The sequence below is a fragment of the Spermophilus citellus genome, assembly GCF_964194105.1.
Source record: "Spermophilus citellus genome assembly, chromosome: 9".
Taxonomy (NCBI): domain Eukaryota; kingdom Metazoa; phylum Chordata; class Mammalia; order Rodentia; family Sciuridae; genus Spermophilus; species Spermophilus citellus.
The window spans coordinates 86,164,019-86,179,523 of NC_138191.1; the positions used below are offsets into that span (position 1 = coordinate 86,164,019).

Sequence of the window (15,505 nt, forward strand, 5' to 3'; positions counted from 1 at the left end):
TGGCTCTGTCATTAAATAAGCCTGCCAAAAATGATCTGCAAAGGTGGAAGAATCAAGAAACATCAAGTATTCCACCTTCACCAGAAATGTGCAGGGAATTTCCTAGAACTGGTCAGGATGGAATTGTGGAAAGGTTCTCTCCAGACCTTTTTTTTTGCTCATTCATTGCCAGGCATCATGCTAAATATGGGAGTTACAAGATGAACAGGGCATGGCCCTGGCTGGTCCTCAAAGATTCCCCGGGAGTAGTAGGGAGATAGATACATCAACTGTTCTGTGTGCTAGAGTGTGAAAGGCACCGCGAAATAAATATTAAAAGGACATAGTGGCACAAAAGGGAAAGAGGTCAACTCTATGAGTCTAATAAAAATCATTTACAACAATCATGTAGCAATGTTGCCTGAGAAACCACACACCCTCCCAGGGACAGGTGAAGCTAAATCTGAATTATCACACACATTTCAACCAAACTCAAGAAAAGAGGTTGTGAAGAAGGATCAGTTTCATAGCAGTCCTGAGTTCTCCATCTTTTAACTTCCAGCATATGAAAGCTACAAAGCAGAATCATTGTCTTACATTGCTAAGAAACTCCCAACCCCATTCCTGTTTTCTGCACCCTCAACGAAAGAAACGTCAGGTGAGTAGAGCTCAATGCAAACCTGGCTTTTAATTAAATGTGTGACCTAGAGCAACTCAAGTCTTTATTAAGGGTCCTCCTTTCTTTACCAGTAAAGTGAGGAACCCTATGCAACTCTAACGTACATTTCTGTTCTAAATTATAAAATAGAGACCCCCCCAAAAAAAGCCAGAAACTCAAAAGAGAAACAAAAGTGAAAGTGCCCGAAGGAAATACTGTAGTATATAAACGTACCAAATTCTATTTCTCAGTGGAAAACGGTGGCAGCATTCTTGAATATTTAAAAAAAAAATTTTTTTTTCTGCAACCAGGAATTTGGTTGGGAAAGAAATGTCTATCATGCCCTCTGAATGTGAATAAGATCATTGTAACACGAATCCACCTTGCTCTATGCAACTGTCTTCTGTAACAGTCCACCCTGACCCAGAACAATTATTTATTTAAATTTTCTTTCTAAATAAATCCACCCACAATGAGTGGTCGAACCCCACAAAACAAAACCCAATAGAATACCACACTAGGGTGTGTCCCGCTTTGGGGAAGAAAGAGAAAAGGAAATAGAAAGGAAAAGATTTGAACTAGATTCTGCCTGGTATTGCCACGCGGCTGTCATAAACAAGAGTCGAGACAAACTGTTTTAAAACTTGAGAAATACGGTGACCTTTAAACTATCATTTTTCCCTCGCAAGGTAACGGCGAGACTTCTCTTGAGTATAACCAGCCAGACGCCGGGAGCTAGAGCGCGAGGCTGGGGCGGACAGCTAAGTGAAGGCAGCCGGAGAAGGAGCCAAACTGACAGCTTCCCCGAGCTTTTGAGACGCTGGTGGAGCCAGGATAGGCGACTGGCACAACTAGAGGCTACGATCTGAGCCCACCGGAATCGCCGGGCTCTCTAGGGTGGAAGGATGCTCCGGGTCGGCTGGCGGAGCCTCCCTTCTCACAGCAGAGGAGGGAAAGGCGGGCGCGCACGCGCGCCAGCACACATACACACGCGCATACACACACACACACACACACGTACACACACATCCTTCCCTTAGAGTTGTGTCTCGTCTCCCTTTTGTTTTTCTCCCTTCCCGGTCATGAGACCCGGAAGTTTTTTTTTTTTAATCCTGTCTCTCTCCCATTTCCAACCCCCCCCCCATCTATCACATGGCAGAGATAGAATAAAAACAGAAAAATGGCGACGGTCACGTTGTGGCGAGCCTTGCTGCGTCATTAGATAATCCTCATGCAAATAGCGGGAAGAACAAAGGAAGGGGGGGCCCGGGACCCCCCCGGGGGCGCAGGTGGGTGTGGGGCCGACCGGCCAGGCTCGGGGGTGGCGGGGCTCGCGTGGGGCCCGGCGGCCGCGGGAGGCGGGCGACCGCGCGGGACTCCGAGCACCCGTGTTGTCGTCCGTGTGCGCGCCGTGCGCCGCGGTGGAGCGCGGGCCGCTGCGCTCTGGGCCCGGGCTCGCGGCGCGCCCCAGCCGGGCCGGGGCCGCGGGAAGGCGCGGGGGCGAAAAAGAGCCGTTCCGGCGAGGGTGGCCGCGGCGCGCGCGCACTCGCACACGCAGACACCAGGCCCGGCTCCCTCGGCGCCGCGCGGGGGACAGGGGGCGGGCCGGGCGGCGACGGGGGCCGAGGGCGCGCCACTGCCCAGCGCTGGGCGCCTGCCTTCTGCCGCCTCCGGGGACCGCACGCAGTTCGCCACCTCGGGGTAGGCAGCTGGGCGCGGGGGCGGCGGCCCGGGGCCGCCCTGGGCTCTGCACTCCGGGACGGACTCGACTCGGAGGTGTTGCTGGGCTGGGTTTGTTGTTGTTAGGGTGTGTTTTTTTCCTAAGGTGGGGGCCTCGCCCATGGGCATTTCCGCGGTTTCCCCGGGGCCCGCGCCGGGCCGGGGACAGCGCAGGTTGGAGGAGGGCTCGGAGAGCCCCCCCCCCCCCCCCCGGCGCCCGGCTCCGGGCCCCTGGAGGGGGAGCGGCACGGAGGGGCGGGGCGGGGTGTGTGTAAATGTTGCGCACTCGCTTTTCCCCCACCCCCGCCTTCTTCCAGGGTGCTGGCGTGGGTTCCTCGCCGTCCGGCGGCGACTGTAAATAGAGCCTGGATGTTGTTTACATGAAGGATCCGGCGGGAGGAGTCTGCGAGGAGGAGGCGGAGGAGGAGGAGGGAGGGAGGAGAGAGGAAGACCGGAGTCCCCGCGGCGGCGGCGTTCCTGGGTGAGGGCGAGCCCGGCGCGGCGAGTGTGCCTAGGGGACCAAGCGCTACCACGAGGCCGGGACGCTGGACCCTGGGGTAGGCGGGAGAATGGGAGCGGGTGTGTGGGGCGGGAGTGTCTGTCAGAGTGGCATTTTTAGCTTGTGCCCTGCCACGCAGATTCTCTTGAGCCAGAAGGAAGGGAGTGTGGAGGGAGAGCGGGGAAGCCTCGTTTTCTCCGCACGTTCGGGAACGCCTCCCCCCTTCTTTCTCCCATTCCTGGTCTTTTCCCGCTTCTCTCTGGGCTCACCTGTTTATTTCCATCAATCAGGACTCCAGTTTTTTTATGTTAGTGTGAGAGACTGTTTCTTTTATTAGAAACATTATTGGGGAGGGGGGTGTGTGGCTGTAATTTATGCTGGTCCAGGTCGGTTTTCAAGAAGGGGGAGGAGACTTGGAGGATACCCCAGCTCCTGGCCGTAGCTGACCCCACTGCCTTCCCTGCGGAATCCTTTCCCTCACTCCGCAGCCCGCACGCCAGCTGCCACCTTACTGGAGAATAACCACACCTATGCTTCTATCCGCTTTGGAGAAGAGGTGAGCTGAGAAACCAGGGAATCCCCTGTAGCTCCAGGTCTCTTAGCTAGAACCCCAACACCCTAGAATTGGCAGAAAGCGCACCTTTCACCTGCTGATTGCGTTCAGCACATCTGTCTTCAACCTCCTGGCAAGTTGTGGTCCACAGTTATGTCGGGATTTTTCTCTTCCTTCACCCCTGTACCCTACCACTGGCAACCAACGGCTGGACTTAGGTTGTGAAAGGGAGAGGTGGTCCCCTTGGGCCCAGTGTGCTGTGTTTTATTCCCCAGTGGGTCTTCCAATCGAAATCTGCTCACATCTTGCAGTCCCCTCTACCCTTCTCCTAAACTTAGCTCAGAAGCAGGCCTAAGCAGCCTGTCTTCTGGCTTTTTTTTTCCCCATGGGCGGCACCCTGGCCCCTTTTGGTTTTCCAGAGCCAAACACGCCTCCCAAGCAGACGGCACACCCAGCCCCAAGTCTAACCATTCCAAAGGGAGGAAGAAACAAGGGAAGAGAAGGGACTCAAGGGTTTCTGTCTGGAATATCATAACAGTATTTCCCTCTTCAAGCCTCCTAGATATATAATCCCTGTGTTATTCTTACCAACGTGTTATTCTGTTATAACTGTGTTATTCTACCACCCTTCTTGCCCCTGGCCCTTCATAGATTATTGGGGAAAGAAGATGGGTAGAGAAAGAGATGGTCACCCTTATTCTCTAGAAGGAGACATTTTTCTCCTTTCATTTGTGACATATTCGGCATGTAAAATAAGTAAATGTTTGCACGCTTATTTGAACTTGTTTTCTTCTTGGCTAATGAATAGCTGGAACTCCACAGGGAAGGAGGGGAGAAAGATGCCCCAGAGTGTCCCCTGCATTGCCAGGGAAGACCCTTCTGTAACAGCTAACAGTCTCCCTTCCATGACATCACCACCTAAGCCCTTCCAACTTTAGCTTCAGAACAGGAAGAAGGCCCAAAATAGAACTACCTTAGGAATCCAGCTCCTTTAAAAGATCAACTTTTAAATTAGCTGCAGGAGGAACACAGTGAACTTTGACAGGGGGAGTGAGAAGGTAGAGAAAGCTGTGATGTTTGTAATTGGTTCCTTTGGGGAAGAGAGGGAAGATACTTTCCAGGTATTTCAGAAAGCTTTTCTCAAGATAGATTCAGGTACCCAGAGCAATGAATGATGAATAGTTTGGTTTGAGATTTATTTATTGAATTATTCATATGTTTCAGTATGTCAACAAGAACAAGCACTTTTCAGAATTAGTTAAAGAGGGGCTCCTGGAATGTGCTCTATGGTGTGTATAGCTACAAAGGTGGTTGGGGTTAGGAGGGGGCACTTGAAGAAGGCAGAGATTCTGAGGCTCAGTGACAGCTGCTCTATGTAAGTTGAGAGGCTCATTATAAACAATGACTGCAAAGTAACTTTTGCAGGGTGACAAACATCCCAGACAAAGGAGTAACAGTGTTGGGATTTTCTACCTTTGCCTTGTAGAGTCTTTGAATCTCAGTGTCTCTTTTTATGCCCTTAAATCGAAATGAGCCTTTCTCTTTTTACTAAGCAGCCCTTCCCAAAATTGTCTGGGGAGGACTGCCTAGTAATGATCAGTCACTGAAGTACTGACGACTTAAAGCATTGGAAGTCGGGCAGAAAGCACTTGACATAAGTTGAGTGCCTGGTAGATACTGTAGAAGGACCTGCTGGTTGATGAGCAACATCTTTTGTTCTGATTGAGGTTTAAAAGAATCAAGGTACTAGAGACAGGATTGCCTTTACCTGCATTAATAGGGTAGCTGCTAGCCACATGTGCATCAGTCAGCCTCCTGAAATGGCTGAGAAGATGAGCTGAGTTCTTAGTTTTATTTAATTTTCAAAATTCACACTAAGTCAGTTATCAGAATACTTAAATATGTTTGGAGATATATTGGGCATATTTATATCCAATTAAACTAAATATTAAGAAATATAAACACAGATTAACTACTTCTTGAAAATTTAGCATTGGAATTGGGAATTGGACTGTAAAAATAAAATACACTCCAAATTTCAAAGACTTAGTAACAACAACGACAAAAAAGTAAATAGCTCATTAATAATTTTTATATTGATTACATGTTTAGATAATGTTTTGGATATATAAAGTTAAATTTAAATAAAGTCAATTTCACCCACTGATTTTTTTAGCCTTTTTAAAAGTGGCTGCCAGAAAACTTAAAATTACATATGTAGCTTATATTATGCTTTTTAAAAAATATATATTTTTATTCAACACATAGCACTTGAACATACAATGTGATATTTCAATATGTGTATACAGTGTGTTACGTTATACTTCTTTTGGACAACTCTGGTCTACAGTATTATTCCTTTTTGTCCATGGTTTAATTTCAAAAGAGGTGATTGTGTGAAATATTACTTCATATTTGTCAGCCACCTACTTTCTACTGCTATATTCCATGTAAAGATTTGGGAATTTCAAGAGAATTAAAAGTATTTCTGTATGAGACCTCCTGGTGACTGCTTGGTAGATTTCTATTTAGGAGCTGTATCCTACTAAGGGAGGGCAATAAAAAATTTGAAGGTTCTCTAGAACCTGCTAACCTTGGAGGGGCTAGCAGGGGTGTCGGTAGGAAATTTTGAGTACCCATATACCTGGCCATAGCTGCTTTTGTAAAAGGCTTCTGGGCATAACAAAATACATCAGAAAACAGTTGTGACACCTGTTGAGGTTTTAATGATGCTACTCATCCATTACCTTCATTTACTTTCTATTTAATTTTTTCCTTTCCTTCAGTTACTTTCTGCCCCCCACATCAGGGCTCTACCAGTAGTAATTAGGCTCACAGTGTAGCTGGCTGCTTTCTTCCAAAAAAGACACGAATGGCAATAGTACTGTCTTTGGGGTTTTGTTTTGTCTAATGAGATTCAGTAAATGCACTGGAGGGGATTTAGAGGCCTTTTGCTACTATTCCCTCATTTTATAGATGACAAATGGTCAAGTACCTTGTAAGATCGTACAGACTGGAATTAAACATGCTTTTGTTGATAATCTGATTTAGAGGGTTCCTGAAAAAAAATGAAGAGGCTAATCAATTAGTCAAATATTTGTTGAGCTTGTACTTTGTGCAAGTGTCTGAGAGTGTTTGAAGGGACATGAAGAAAACAGGTTCTGACTTTAGGAAGAGGGCTGTTGACTTCAGGAAGCAAGACATAAACAGTGTCGAAGGGGCTGGGGTTGTGGCTCAGTGGTAGCGTGCTCGCCTGGCATGCGTGAGGCACTGGGTTCGATCCTCAGCACCACATAAATGAAAAATAAAGATATTGTGTCCACCTAAAACTGAAAAATAAATATTAAAAAAAAAAAATAAACAGTGTCGAAGTGTACAGCACAGCACTTGGTATGCGCAGTGCCCTGTGGTGTGTTACAAGTATAAATGTGTTTATTTTACACATGGAGGAGTAGAAGCTGTGAGAATGGTGGATTCTGCAGAAAAGTGGAGTGTAATTGTGTTTCTGGAACGGCCTGTAGCTCTAGAATTGGAGGTCAGTGGCAAGTCTTTAGTATTGTCCCCTTTAGCTATTCATTAAGGGAATCTGAAAACCTAAGATCCAGCATTTTTAAATGGCAGTGCAATGGTAATGAGGACATCATAGTTTTTTAGGCACGATTAATCGAGACTGTTTTGAGGTTAACTGGTGTTATTTTTGACCAGTTATTCTAAAAGGGTACAATACAGAGGTAAACTCAGAATAAAACTGACTCGTGAGCAAACTGTAAAATCCAAAGTCTGGGAAGTGGGGAGAGTGCATACTAGAGCAACATCAGAAGGCTAAATAAACATGGAGTAGATAGACTAAAAAACATTTATGCTGAATTTCATGTATGAAGTTTTGGAAAAGGTCCATAAAATAGAATATATGAACTAGTTCATTTATTTGTAAATTTTTAGTCCCCTGGATCCTTTCTGGACTAAAATCCCAGTCAGCATAAGAGAAGAAAGGTCATTTCTCTCTATGTGTTACTACAACAGTGTTTTTGTCCATATGGCTGCTAAGGTTTATAGCCTGAGACTGTTTAGAGGCCAATGTATGAAGCAGGTAAAACAGTGACACCATTCTGTAATCACTCTTAGTTAATGCTCCTCTTGAAGACTGGACGTGACTTTGCACAGGGTAGTGATCCTTGACTTTTCCTTGCTACTTTAACCAATTTCATTCTCCTTAAACTAGAAAACAATCTGAGCCAGGCATGGTAGCCTGTAATCCCAGTGGCTAGGGAAGCTAAGGCAGGAGGATCGCAAGTCCAAAGCAAACCTCAGCAATTTAGCAAAGCTAAGCAACTTAGACCCTGTCTCCCAAAAAAAAAAAAAAAAAAAAAAAAAAAAAAAAAATCTGTAACCTCTTCATTCTAGGTTTCCCACAAATCTTTGGCACAAGTTTAAAAAACTATTATATAGCAAAGTTTGCAGTAAAATGCAGGTGTACATGCTATATACTTCTGACAAAGCAGAGGTTGACCTTTGTTTTGTTTTTGTTTTGTATAACTGGGAGATGGAATCCAGGATTCCATCTCTTAACTCCTGAGCCGTGTTCCCAGGCCTTTTATATTTTATTTTGAGACAGTGTCTCCTGAGTTGTTTAGTGCCTCACTAAATTTCTGAAGCTGATCTCAAATGTGCAATCCTCCTGCCTCAGTCTCCTGAACTGCTGGGATTACAGGCGTGTACCACCTTACCTGACTGAGAAGTTAACATTTGAGCATCTTTTGCTTACAGTACATTTTTACAGCATCACAGTGTGGTCACATTTGTACAATTATGATTTGTCATTAAATTGGGTTATGATTTTCAAATAGGGGGAAAAAATCTCCCTTTAGTTAAAAGAACAGTAGATTTAAACAGCTATAGTTTTAAAATACTTTGACATTCCAGCAACTTGTTTCACAGTATTTCTAATTGTTGAATATATAATTGATGTTTAGAGGTTTAGAATCATATGTTTCATTTTCAGTTTGTAGATAATAAGAACCTCATGTGTGTTTTGAATATACATTTGTATTCCACCAAAGAAGCAAGTTCTTTGGTATATCAATGGTACAGAAGTACTTGCTTTTCAAGCTAGTATTTGGGGCATGCATCATGAAGAAATGGCTCTATTTTATCATTTTTCTTAGAAGAGCTGCATTTAAAATCAGTTTGTTCTTTGGAGGAAAGTATTTGGCATCACTGCTTTCTCCTCCCCTTACTTTACAGGGTGCTTTCTTCCTATAGCCTGAGTACCTATGGCAACTTGTTTTCAATGAAAAAAAAATCTTATTAAAAAAGTATATAGAAAAAGAAATGTTTCTGTTAGGTTTTGTTTTTCAAAAATGTACATTTAAAAAGAGTAATGTCTCAGAAGAAACAAAACTACACTTTTGAAGCATTTATTATTATTTAAAAATATTTGGGAAATATATTTTTATTCCTCTGAAGTTGCTTTTGAATTAGTCTAAGGGAATGTAAATTTAAGTATTAACAGAATAATGAGTTTGCTTCTTATCATTATCAATGCTTAGCCTTTTTTTTTTTTTAACCAATTTAGGTAGGAAAAAAATGAGAGGAAAAAATAGTTTAAAAAAGGAAATATCTTTTATTTTACCAAAAATGTTCAGTAGTTGTGTGATTTAGGGCAATGGCTTAATGGAGCGAATTTCAGCTTTTCAGCTTATTACACGTTAAGTTCACCTTTTGTCTTTCGTATTTAGAAATCCACTTGCACTAATACTCAATCTCAGCAAAGAGCTGTCTCACAGCTAGTAAGTATCTCAAGGGTATTTGTTTCCATACTTCTCCAGCATCCAGTATTTCAGGGTAAGTGGGTACTGTGTCTTTTATAAAGCCGACAGAATTTATGGTCAGGAAATGTTAGGTGGTAATCTTTTTATCCTTCTTGATGAATCAAAAACTAAAATTTTATTTTAACAGTTGCAGTGTCTTGGTTCACCTAACAGATGTTTATAATTTGGGTGAAAATACACAGCGATTTCCAGGAACCTTACTTAGGTTGTGAGATCTAGCCTGTCGTGGTGTTTTTTTAAATCTTCATTGCCCTCTCGTGTTTCAACTCTGCATTACATCAGTTGGCTGCGACCTAGATGATGACCTCCTTAACATTTAGATATTTTTGCACTTTAGAGAATATTGTTTTTCATTTGTGTGGAGGTGGATTATTTTATTCGATATCACTTTTGTGAAGATAAGGTCAATTTCATAGTACATACAGTTAATAGTTGAACTAGATTGACTGTACTCTTTTCTGACTTCTGCTGAACTAAAGAACTGATTCATCTATCTGACTTATTTGAAGTACAGTGCTAATATCTAATTTGCATATAATAAGTCTTTGAAATTGAGCAAATGTCTAATTGAAAACATAATTATTTTTCAAATATCTGTCAAGTTCCACTCATACTGAAATAACTTGAGACCTTATGACTGATGTGGAAAAACCCTGAGTGAATCATGGTTTTAATAAGTTGATATTCTGACTCTTGGATTCCAATTTCAGAGTCTTTTTGTACCTTTTATCAAAAGTAAGAATCGTCATTGAAATGATTTCAGGGTATAAGTCAAAGGTACAGATAATTTCAAAGACAGTATGTTGATTTGGGGGGGGGGGGTACCAGGGATTGAACTCAGGGGCACTCAACCACTGAGCTACATTCCCAGCACTATTTTGTAGCTTTTTTTAGAGTCAGGGTCTCACTGAGTTTGCTTAGCGCCTTGCCATTACTGAGACTGGCTTTGAATTTGTGGTCCTCCTGCCTCAGCCTCCTGAATCATTGGGATTATAGGCATGCGCCACTGTGCCCGGCATGTATGTTAATTGTTTAAAAAGGCATTCCAGGGCCTGGTGTTGTATCTCAACATTTGTCTAGCATGTATGAGACACTGGGTTTGAATCTCAGCACCCTGTATAAAATAAGTGAATAAAATAAAGGTCCATCCACAACTAAAAAAAAATATATATATATATATATATATAAATTTTTTAAATAAGGGGAAAAAAGGCATTCCAAAGGCTGTCCACTTATTCTTGTACCCCTATAACTGTATAATTGCATAAACTATAGTGAAAACACCCCACAGGTGTGCTAAATACTTATCTACCAATGTCATCAACTTGAGTATGTTCCTAGCTATGAAAGTAGGATCTTGCTTTTTTTTTTTTTTTTTTTTTTTTTTTTTGAGACAGGATCTCACTAGGTTGCTTATAGCCTTGCTGAGGCTGGCTTTGAGCCGGCAGTCCTCCTGCCTCAGCCTCCTAATCTGCTGGGATTAACAGGCATGCTTCACATGCCAGGCTTGAATTTCTTCTTAAATCATAAAACTGCACTAGTTCCTGCTTCATGACCTGAGTTAATGAGAAACTAATACTCATAAGCAGAAAGTAGACGTTTTCAGAAATCCTTATGTTTGGATAACTGGTATAAACTGAAAATCCTGTTGGTTGAGTAGGAGACCTAGGGGTGGATGAGACACAAAAGCAAAGAGTTCCATCTTTGACCATGGATTTGGGCCTACTATGGTTTGCCATAATTTTAGTGATATGATCTCAGGTAAGTCACCTAACCTTTCTTAGTCATTTTTGTATCTGTGAAAAGGGCGGTAATGATATCTTAGCTATTTCCATAATCCTTTTTGGGTGAGTTAATGAATAATTCATTGTTAACCCTGTAGGGTTCTTGTGAAAGTCAAATGAGAAAACAGAAGTTTTATTGGGTGTTAGGAAAATATAAAGCATTATTGCCATGTTTAGGAGCAAGAACCATGTTTCATTTATCTACCTAAACATCCTGAAGAGGTCTTGGAAAATAATAGTGCCTCGGTAAATATTTATGGCATGACTGAAGTCGGGAGCTGGAGTCTGAGTACACGCATGGAGGAGATGTCACTGGGAAGCTTACTGCTTACTTGATGTGTTATCATTGTGAAAGCCTAATCACATGGTTGTTCATCCTCATTAATATGTATAAATCACATGTTCACCTCTCATTCTAATGTAATTCAACTGGGCCTTTTAATATTTCAGCCTCACCACTGCTGGACTCCAACCCTTTTTCTTCTGCCGCCTCACGTCTTCAACCAGAAGGAGATCTTTTAATCCTTCACTTCGTGGGGAGTCTTTGAGGGAGTAATGCAGCTGCCCAGAGAGAACATTGCTGACCAGTACAGTGACTGACAGGCTGCCCTGGCTCAGTTATCACAGTGCTGATGCTGTCCATTCTAAAGGTACAGTACTGTGATAACTGAAGGATGGCAGCCATCTTGCCTTCCACCCGAGGAACCTCCTCGTGCTCAGGAAGAAAGACAGATGGTGAAAGAAGAGTGGGATGCACCATTCCTTCATTTGTTTCTCCTAAGCCATAGAGAAGGTTACCCCATCTCTCTGCTTTGTTTCATAATGTGAAAGGAAAACCACGACGTGGTAGTTTGCAATGCAGCACAGAAATTGTGGTGCTGAGCAAAACGTGTATAAGATTTTTGGAACCTTTGAATCTTCAGGAGATTTTGATATTAGGAAATACTAAATATGAATTAGTATTTTCTCGAGTGGTATTCAGAGAAATTTGTGCCATTTTATAATTGTGAAGGGTAACCTGATTAGGATAGGCTGACACTTGGTACTACACTATTAAATGTTCAAAAGGAAACTTGTCCTAGGCAGAAGGAAAGCTCTACATGTCGAACCGTATTGATAATTACTGTATGAGTAAAATTCATCGTTGTGTTTAAGGAATGGATGGCAGCCTGTCATGTTCCTTTCAAGATGTTTAGAATCTCCTCTGATTGAGAAAACATTCATTGAATGACAATATTGCAATATTTTTTCAAAAAATATTGCAATATTTTTTAGATAAAAATAAATATGTAAATTATTTTATTTCCGTCAGGTGAACAAGGACTACTCGACTGCAATACCTGACACACGTTGATTTCAGGGATATGAAGCTATACATACCAAGTCCGTATATTTGCAGAAAGGCCTAGGAAATTTAGCAAAGCAGGCATCTTTAACCTGCATCCTAGTCTAGAGAATACTCCTGGGGGTAGAGGGTGGGGTTGTTAGAAAATCTCCATTCTCACATTCCTTCTGCCAGTGATCCCTCTTTCTACAGACTCCTAAAAGCACTCTACATATGAAATATCAATGAATGCATATCAAAGTACATGACTTTATGTTGGATCACAGTCCACTGCATGTAATTTCATGTAACATATTTTAGGCTCAAGCCTGAGCAGGAACCTATTGCCTCTTCTAGGCTTGTGTCTATCTAGTAGGAGTCTTAGCACCCTGTAGATGGCTGGTCTGTGGAAGAACCCAGAGCACTGAGCTTGAGTACTGAGGCAGAGCCTGCTGAGGACAGGCCCTATTTGTACCTACCTATACCTGGGACGCAAGAGCCAGGGAAGGCAAGGGCATACATGTGACTATAATATACAGTGGACCTTTCCCGGCTAGTCGAGACCACCTCTTCAGTGTCCAACATACTGGCAGTTGTATTATCAAGTCCTCCACTGGAATGGTCTGAGGAAGAAAGGGGATCTGCAGGGAGCAATCCCTGTCGTCCATTGTTCTAGTCTTCACCATCCTGGTCGATGTTCCTCTTTAGGTTCACAGTTCTCTAACCTCTCTCCTTTCCACCCAAATAGCAGCCTTTCCTGGTGGTGACCCCTTGAGCCATAACTCCTTGGCTCTGAACTGTTGTACAAACACTCTGAGCACATTGGAGCACCCAGTACCTTCACATAACCTCTCAAAACGTTTTTTTTTTTGGTAGCAGGGCTTTAACCAAGGGGTTCCTAACCACTGAGCCACATCTCCAGCCCTTTATATTTCAAGATGGGGCCTTGCTAAGTTGCTGAAGATGGACTTGAACTTGTGATCTTCATGCTTCTGCTTCTCAGTCACTAGGATTATAGGCATGCATCACCATGCCCACTTCAAAACTTCTTTAAGCCATAAACTCAGCTATGTTTTTATTAATAAAGGGGTGTAGCACCCACCTGTAATCCCAAGTACTTGGGAGGCTGAGACAGGAGAGGATCACAAGTTCTAGGCCAGTCTGGGTGACTTAGGGAAACCCTGTCTTTAATTTAAAAAAAAAATGGGGGAATGTAGCTTGCCTAGTGTGCACAAGGCCTGAGTATTCAATTCCCATTACCCCCCTCAACACACACACACACACACACACACACACACACACACACGGTTCTGCCTAGTTGTGTATTACACTGCTGCTCCTAAAATTCCTTAAGAGTTTTCTCTCTCAAACAGAGAAGGAATTTATGACAGAAGTTCTGGAAGAACTAGGAAGAGAATTCTGGGACTGGTGAATTCTCAAGTAATTTAAAACTCTCCTGATTTTTAGTGTTTTAGCAGGTGGAAAAAGTGCTTCAGGGACTAATGTGTTGTGCAGTTGTTGGCCTTAGTGAGAATTTCACCACCTTCCCTGGTCTTCCTGTTTTCTCTGTGACTAGTTTTATAAAAATTCATCTGATTTTATACTTGCTTAACCTTGACCTCAGCATCCACACCCACATCTTTTGGAAGTTGCAGAGCTGAGTGTGGGTGTAGTTTGGAATTGCTGCTATACTTCTACAAACGGAGCTGTGCCGGCTTCCATTTCTGGTCCACAAGCTTGCCTAGGCCTAGAGGTCTTCCACATCTCTAAGGCAGTTGGTAGGTGTTAAGATGTCAGGTTTTTATCATGCTGAGTGAGAAGTGATGCAAGAGAAAGTTGATAGGGTTATTCCACTGCCTTTTTGGTTTCGTGTTTGATTGATGTATTTATTGTGTTCTAGTCTAGGCACTTTGAGATTGGGAAGAGTGGATGTTAACACCATGATACCCCCCCAAAAGGGAAGAGGTACTATATAATGGATATTTTTATACCCACGTTCATAGCAGCATTATTCACAGTAGTCAAGAAAATAGCAATCCAGGTGTCCCTTGATTGAATGGATAAATGAAATGTGGTGCACACATACATTGGAATATCATCCAGCCTTAAAAAGGAAGAAAGTTCTGATACACACAACAGCATAGATGAACCACGAAGATATTAAGTAAAATGAGCCAGACAAAAGGACAAATACCATATGACTCTACTCAGAAGAGGTTCCTAGGATATTCATATATTCATAGGGCCAGAAAATGGAATGACTTGCCAGGGACAGGAGGGAGAAGAGGACTGAGAGTTAGTGCTTAATGAATACAGATATTTATTGGGGATGAATGTTGAAAAATTTCTGGAGGTGGATGTTGATGGTTGTATAACAATATGAATGTGCTTAATGCCCCAGAATCGTTCACGTAAAAAACAGATTTAATGTTTTATATATTTTATTTAATGTTATGTATTTTTACAATAAAAATTTAATAACACTTTTGGGTCCAACAAAATTTCATTCATTTTTTTACTCTTAAGTGGTTTTTGTGTGACAGTAACTGCTCTTTCAAGTAAGCAATTAAAATGTAATTTTATGCATATGTTCTTATGCATTTAAACTTCTCTAATCTGTAAGATCTTAGACATTTCCAGGGTTTCTGACAATGTAGCTTTAAAATTTGGTGAAACATAAAGAAAACTAAATACAATAACCATGAAAGTACTAACTAAAAATAAGAATAAGAAAAAGGTCTGGCTGAGAAGTAGCTTACACGGTATCGATGGCCTTATGCCTTTTCTGGTGAAACTGGGCAACCTACCAGCCCACCTCTTTGGAGTTGTAGTAAAGATGTAGTTGTATACTTATTTACCTATATGCACAAAACAGCAACTAAATGTGATGTGATTTCTTAAAATACAAACATGCAATGTCTGAGACAAAACAGTACCTTTAGTAGTTTTAAGTAAAACAGTTTTAATTCTCTAAATTCTTATTTCATATGCCTGTTATGGCAGCATTTAAATATAGATTTCTCATATGTGCATTTTTTAAAATAGATTCACAACATGAGATGTTGATGAACATTGCAAATTATAACAATCAGAATTCTTGTAAAAGAATCAAAAGTCAAGAATTATTGTTAAATTTCTAGAGCAAATACAAACCAAGA

At 42.1% G+C, this 15,505-nt stretch overlaps 1 protein-coding gene across 1 annotated transcript in view; it reads left to right on the forward strand.

Moving 5' to 3' along the window:
* Window positions 1–13,205, forward strand: part of LOC308655537 (uncharacterized protein) — a gene marked incomplete at its 5' end in the record, with an annotated part of 77,614 nt that extends 64,409 nt beyond the window's left edge. The window contains 2 exons of the mRNA XM_081305611.1: window positions 1,843–2,413; window positions 11,474–13,205. Coding sequence (XP_081161737.1) covers window positions 1,843–2,413; window positions 11,474–11,545 — 643 coding nt within the window. The 3' untranslated portion in view covers window positions 11,546–13,205. The remainder of the gene's footprint in view (window positions 1–1,842; window positions 2,414–11,473) is intronic.
* Between the last annotated feature and the right edge of the window lie 2,300 nt (window positions 13,206–15,505).